The sequence below is a fragment of the Stegodyphus dumicola genome, chromosome 11 (genome assembly GCF_044657685.1).
Source record: "Stegodyphus dumicola isolate Sdum_Otavi_A_Nest chromosome 11, ASM4465768v1".
In the NCBI taxonomy this organism is placed as follows: Eukaryota; Metazoa; Arthropoda; class Arachnida; order Araneae; family Eresidae; genus Stegodyphus; species Stegodyphus dumicola.
Genome location: NC_140778.1, coordinates 17,307,953 through 17,314,848, shown reverse-complemented (window position 1 = coordinate 17,314,848; position 6,896 = coordinate 17,307,953). Strand labels below are relative to the sequence as shown.

Genomic DNA, 6,896 nt, shown 5'->3' with positions numbered 1-6,896 from the left:
GTATTTTTTATTATTATCTTTTAATTTTAAATCAGTTATTGCTTAATTTACATATTTTGATGATTTATTTACATATGTAAGCGATTTTAGATCATAAGCGTTGATAAGAAACACAACATTTCTTACAATAAATAAGAATAGTAATATCCTTTTCATATATAAAATTTCCACATACATATAAAACAAAGTTTACTTTTATGCAATAACGAGGCATTATTTGTTTTTCATTCCCATATTCTCTCTATTCAATGTCAAACGCGATTACTGCAGAGTAATATTTCGAGAATGGTTATTATAGATACTTTTTGAGCTGAGGGAGAATTGAACTATTTGATTAGTGCAATGTAACATTTCCTGAATACCGAAAATTAGTTACTCACTGGGGAAAAAAATTACTAGACGAATATTATTTTGATTAAAGCCCTAAATAATAAGTTAGTATGCTAAAAATTTCTTTTCGTCTGCCTACATTTAAAGCAGAAATAGCTTAAAATTCCTTGCATCGAAAAAATTTGCATATTTTCATGCAAAGTAACTTAAGTAAAAGACTCGCAACTCGAGATTTTCCATATGCATAACGGGAAGATTATTCTCTTTCCGGTAAACAGCATTCTACGAATACTAATCTTCTGCTAGGCTGATAGTTTTCATGTATCCTGCAATTAATCAAAATTCAATCTTCCTCAAAGGTAGACACTCCAGTCAAAACTATTTTGCGCTAGTTCCCAATCAGATCCGCATTCGTCTTCTCAATTTATTTACTGTTATATCTTTATTCTTGAAATAAACGTAAGAAAACTTTGTCTGTTCAGGTAGTCATATCTAGAACGAGGTCGATCATGAGCTACTAGTACATCATCACAACACTCTTAATAGCTCACATATAAATATTTTTTAAGGTAATATAAAAAATAATATAATAATGAATACATGATTATATACTAAATTCAAATCATAACTCGAAAGTCGTGAGATAAACACAGCAGTTATATGACTTAAATGAATACAGAGTCGGCATTGCGCGACTCTCTACTCTACCAGCGTTCTTCTGTCCACTTGATATCTTTGCTTTGGTCTATACAGCCGAAGATTAATTTATTTGCGGCAGTAGTTAGAATTTTGGGCTAGCTTGTTAGCTAATTAATTTAGACTTATTTGTTATTTACTTAAGTTCTGATTTTGCGTTATTAGCACATTGTGTGCGGATGAACTTGTGAGGCCAAGTAGGCGAGCTTTGTTAAATTCTTCTTGTAAGTGAAAGGTTGATTTATGGCTTGGCAAGATATACCTGCATGCAATGAGTTAAACTACCAGTGCTCTACAGTATTATCCATTCAACTGCTGATGAACACTAATTATGAAAAATGGTAACAATTTGTCGGAGTCTGAAAGCTGTTTGTCTGTTTTATAGAACGATTTCCACTTTACTTTGCAGCAATATCTTTGGATAAAGTTACGATTACATGATGTATCATCATTGGTATTTTTTCATTTCAAAACTGATTTGGCAGTTGCATTTTCTTTCCTTTAGAAGAATTATTCATAGTAGTAGAATAACTATATAAATATGATTCTTTATAATTGCTTTTTTTCAAGCAGATTTAATAAACTATCATCATTCAATTCATTATACTATCTACTTTATCACAAATAGGTGCGTATTTGAGAATAACTATGCACTTAGTTACATAATTAACATTAATTTACTGCTTTAAAATGGTTACACTAATGTTATGTTTTCAGAATATCTAATGTGTTAAATGGTCTAAAGTCTATTTTGCTTGGTTTAAGGTTGCTTTCTAAGAACCATTATAAAATTTAATTAATTTGTTAATAAATTGAGTGTGAAATATTAAATTAATACAAAACTACTTATTTGTACATAAGAAACAAATACTTGAAATATTCTTACTTCAGGTTGTATTTTGTGATTATACATATGACACCGTGTGCAAAATCTCTGCTGAAAATTTCTAAGAACAAACATAGAATACTATTATGAAAGTTGGTAAAGATAACATATGAAACCTTTATTCTCCTAAAAAGTACAGCAACAAATTTTTTAATAGAATGCTATATTATTTTACACACTGTAAATTTAGAAATAATTATATATAATGTTTAAAATATATAAAGAACATACATGACAGGCAATGTATTCATAGATTGGTTGTTATATAAAATAGTTAATGTGCATCTTACCTTGCTTATTTTAAATTTTATAAAATTATTTTAAAAAATCTTTCGCGGAGCCGGATTGATAGTCCTGAAAAAACATGCAATGAACATTTTTGTTTTGTTTTATTTTTTGAGATACAACACCGTAAACAACATACACTAATTTATTTACAAATGCATTTCTTTCTTTTGATCTCCAGAATTTTATTACCCATTTCACATGAGTATTCTACAGATTTTTTATTCACTTCGGTATCTTTTCTGAGAATAAAATCTAGAAAATTATTACAGAAAATTATACATTATTAAGTCATTTATTTCTAAATAAAAATGATAATATCAACTCAGATACATAAAGAGGCATTTGAGTGAGAGACGAATAAAAACCAACCCCTTAACTTGTTGATATAAAAAACTGCTCACCAAGAGTAGTCTCCGGCAGTGTCTTATTCCGACTGGGTCAGTTTCTTCAATTACCGGTTGGTTTTAGCAAACTTTGTACATATAAATATTACATATTATACATATTTTACACATTTCTGTATTTTGAACTATTCTTGTTTTGTTATTCTTATTCAGATCCCTTTTTATGTTGGCCTATTGATAAATCAATGATTATGATTATAATATGATATGTAAAGCATTATGTTTGTTCAGGTCGATCATAACAATTCCTAACATTGTTTTAAATGACATTCGATTCGACAACATTAGGAAAATTATATATGGACATTAAAAATTAAAAAAACTATGAAACATTTTATGCACATTTTAAAAAACTTACAAAAATAATTAAATTAAGCATTACAGAAAGAACAATTTCATATTATTTTTAGCGAAGTAATCTTTTGTTCATGTTTAAAAATAAAACTTTTTCCATTCGTTTTGGTTGAATGGAACAACGTTTTTCACTTTGTATTTGCCCCGATTTCGAAAACGTTCTTTCGGATGGTCCCGAGGTAGCCATGATCGATAAATATTTCTCTGCTAAAATTGAAAGTTCGGGGTAGAGTAATGCCCGCGCCTGCCACCATTTTAATGGGCACTCATTCCTAGAAAGAATGCGTTCCTCAAAATATTGCCTCATAGTGACGATGCTGGATACAGTTGAGTTTGAGACGGAGTTTGATGTCACTCTTGCATCAAAGTCTTTCCATATTGAGTCCTCGTTAGTGTCAGTGAATATTGCTGGCGTGACTTTATTTGATTGCACTGTCTGCTGTTTGTCAACATTAAAATATTTTTCAAGTTCAGTTTTCAGCAGAGTTTTAGCACACTCATAATTTGATTCATCAGCTAGTCTGAATGCCAACTTCTTAAACCGCGGGTCTAATAGTGCTGCTTTAGATAATATTGGGTTTCTATAACAATTTTTGAACCTGTATTTGAATTCTATTATTATTTTATTAGACAGATTTTTTCCAATTTCTGTATTAATATTTAAATTTAAATTTTCAAACATGCTAATTACACTTTCAGTCGCAGCTAAGACCATTGAAACAGTAACCTTATTTTCAGACGACATTTCTTCGGTTAGCTGCTTAAATGGTCTTAAAATTTTAATTACATCTGGAAGAGCCTGCCAGTCACTTTCTGACAGATTTGCAACTGGATTGTGTAGGAGTCCAAGGGCCGCTTCTAGAGGCTCCTGAAGGATACACATTCTTTCTAGCATATCCAGGGTGCTGTTCCATCTGGTCACTATGTCCATTTTTAATTTAAGAGGCTTTTCGCCAGGCCTCAGCTGCTTTTGCACCTCAGCAAATTTTTTCGTTGCCAACGGACTTCTGTGAAAATGCTCCACGATGGTTTTTATTTTTTTTATGAGGCAATCTAGTTCAGCGCCCTGAAGTCCCGCACGCACAATTAAATTAAGCGTATGCGCGACACAAGGCAAATGTTCAAAATTGGCCAACCGTATGGCTGCTTTCATATTTGCTGCATTGTCTGTTACGCAGACAAATATTTTATTTTGTAAATTCCAATGGGACAGCAAGTTACATAATTCCTTCTTTATATATTCGGCTGTATGTCGCTCATGACATTCAAAACAGCCCAATAGTGCATACTTCAGCTCCCAATTTAATATATAATGGGCAGTAACGGCCTGATGTGAAGTCGCTGCTCGCGAAGTCCAAGCATCGGTCGTAATTGATACAAAGTTTGCACTCTGCAATTCTTCTTTTAATCTGCTTTGGACTTCAAGGTACTGAGCGTCCAGGAAGGTATTACTAAATGTGTACCTTGAATGTAATTTGTAACCAGGTTCTAAATAATTAATTAGCTCTTTAAAACCAGTATCTTCAACGACAGAAAAAGGCTGTAGGTCTTTGACTATCATATTAAAAATTAAGTCATTTATTTTTTTTTTCCCGTGCTACACTTACGGGGCGTTTAAGGAAAGTACTCAGCGTCGTTTGTTTTAAATTTGTTTGAGATATCAGTTCTATTGAATGATTAATATGTTCAGTACTTGCTGCTGATGTTGATGACACAGGAACTTCTTGAATTATTGTATCCGACATGGAGCATAGAATGACGTTTTCGTAAGTTGACCTGTGTTTTTTTATGAGGTGTTTTTTTAAATTTGTTGTTGAGCCACCTTTTACTGAATATAGCGAGTGGCAAATATCACATTTTGCCTTCTCATCGGTAGCCTGTGTAAAAAACCTCCATAGCCGACTTCTCTTCCTATCCATTATAGATTGCACTGTAACATAAAATAATAAAAGCTCGTTAAAAATGTTAGTGAAAAATAAGTATCAAATATAAATAATAAATGCAGTCTATATAAGTTGAAATCAGTAAAATCTCATTCAGTCAGTCTTAAAATAAATTACTTATATTTGCATAATGAAACTCAGAATCGTAAGAAGTGAACGTGCGCCAAGCTATATATTGGCTAGAGACTGAAGGTCGTAAGATCGATCCTCAATTTGACTACCTGTATCTTGTATAGGCCTTACACCTACCTTGTACTTAAGCCAACGGTCTCCATCACTCAATATTTTCTCTTTCAGATACTGTATTAAATTATGTTCCTATTATTATTGCTAAAATAGGTAAGCCTGATGATATTTAGGCCTGATAACGAGTCTATGTAAGTTATTTTTTTAACACTTCGATTTGAAATGTCTGTGAAGATTATTAATTTAATCTTCGTTATACTTAAGCAAAATTTTTTTGAATAGTATTATTATTTATATTTTTAATTACGATTGTATATACTTTCTAACATCCCTTCAGGAAGCTATTAAAATTTTATTCAAAAATAGTCTATTTGATAATTACTGTTTAACTTAAATTAAAATCTTAAAATCTAGAATATTTCCTTACGTTGATACCGATATTTAATGACAACAGTATTACACTTAAGGAAATACATCTTATTGGCTGGTACTGCGTGAGTCAGTAATGAAAATATGAATAAGCATCTAATTTCTTCCATGTAATCTTTAAAGTAATTTTTAAGAGCAATAATATTACTAAACTAATCTTAATTTTCATTTTACACAATAGTTTTGGTTCTAGACACAACACAATAAAAACTTTAACATATAACGTAACAAATTACTTTTATATGACATCAGAAATTCATAAACCCTAATTTTTATTGATTACACACGATATTGATCCTTAAGCGTTTGTTTATATTTTACTTTCCTTTCAGCCATCATAAACTTCTCATTAGTTCAAAAACCGCTCTATTTTTCTTGACCATAAAATTTTCGTTACCTTGAGAAAACATATAATGACGTTTTCATTAACTAAGCACAGTTCAGGACAATAAACAAAGGCCCCATTCAGATTCCACTCACTGATAAGGAGAGTTCCCCCCCCCCGCAGTGCAAAACCCATCTAGGTAAGAAAGGAAGGAACTCTGCACTACAAGTGAAGCACTGCTCCGAGGCTTCTTTCTCCAGATCGGGGGGGGGGGTTACATTCAGAAGCTTCCTTGACAGCGCTTTGATAGTATTTCGACACACGACAGTTCCATACAAATCAAAAAACGGAACACTTTCGCATAAAATAAACATTCATTGTGTGATGGATAATAGCAATTTGTACAGTTTAATGACATTTAAGCAAAAATCACATCTTGGTTATTTTTCGATAACTAACAACAGCGATTTTGATTATAAATTTGTTTTATAAAATTGTAAGCTGTTGAAGTACAAAAATATAGATTTTAGCAAAAATGTTCTTCTTAAAGAATGTGTGTGTGCGATTATGGCAAAGCCTCGAGGGCTATCTGCCTAAGGGAAGGGATGCCTTCGTGGAGGACTTTCTAAGGGAAACTGGCTCGTATACACATTACGCATGGGGAAAACCACGAAAACACCCATGCAGCCAGCCCATTCGCGGGATTCGAGCCTCGGACCGAACTACCACTGTTCAGCGACTTTTCCGCTCGTCCGCTGGTGGGCCTGCTTAAAGAATGAAAAATACCTTACGTTACCTTTAAAACTGTATACGCCTTCTGATACCCTTGATAGAGTATTCGCTGCTTTTATTTTACGCTCCAAACGCCAAATTTTTTTAAATAAAATAAACTTTTTTGTTATTCACATATCATTATAACGTGTACTTTTTAAAAATTTTTAGAGAACAGGCTTTATAGTTGCTCATTTTGAACTCATCATTTTATTTTTATATAATTGAAAAATAATCACTTTGGGTTTCGAAGAAAATCTGATCTTTGAGTGGGTATTAAAAAT

General features: G+C 32.0%; 1 protein-coding gene across 1 annotated transcript; it reads right to left on the bottom strand.

Moving 5' to 3' along the window:
• Nucleotides 1–3,010: 3,010 nt before the first annotated feature.
• Nucleotides 3,011–4,519, bottom strand: LOC146993811 (E3 SUMO-protein ligase ZBED1-like). The gene is made up of 2 exons (XM_085826248.1): nt 3,639–4,519; nt 3,011–3,557 (listed from the first exon to the last, which is right to left on the bottom strand). Exons 1-2 carry the CDS (start codon nt 4,517–4,519, stop codon nt 3,011–3,013), a joined length of 1,428 nt encoding a protein of 475 aa, XP_085682374.1.
• Between the last annotated feature and the right edge of the window lie 2,377 nt (nt 4,520–6,896).

Excerpts from the sequence above, each read along its gene's own strand:
- LOC146993811 (XM_085826248.1), bottom strand. The coding sequence starts at position 4,519 with ATGATAGTCAAAGACCTACAGCCTTTTTCTGTCGTTGAAGATACTGGT. Across the intron at positions 3,558-3,638 it reads ACTGAAAGTGTAATTAGCAT|GTTCAAAAATTGTTATAGAA; the intron begins GTTTGAAAATTT and ends ATTCAAATACAG.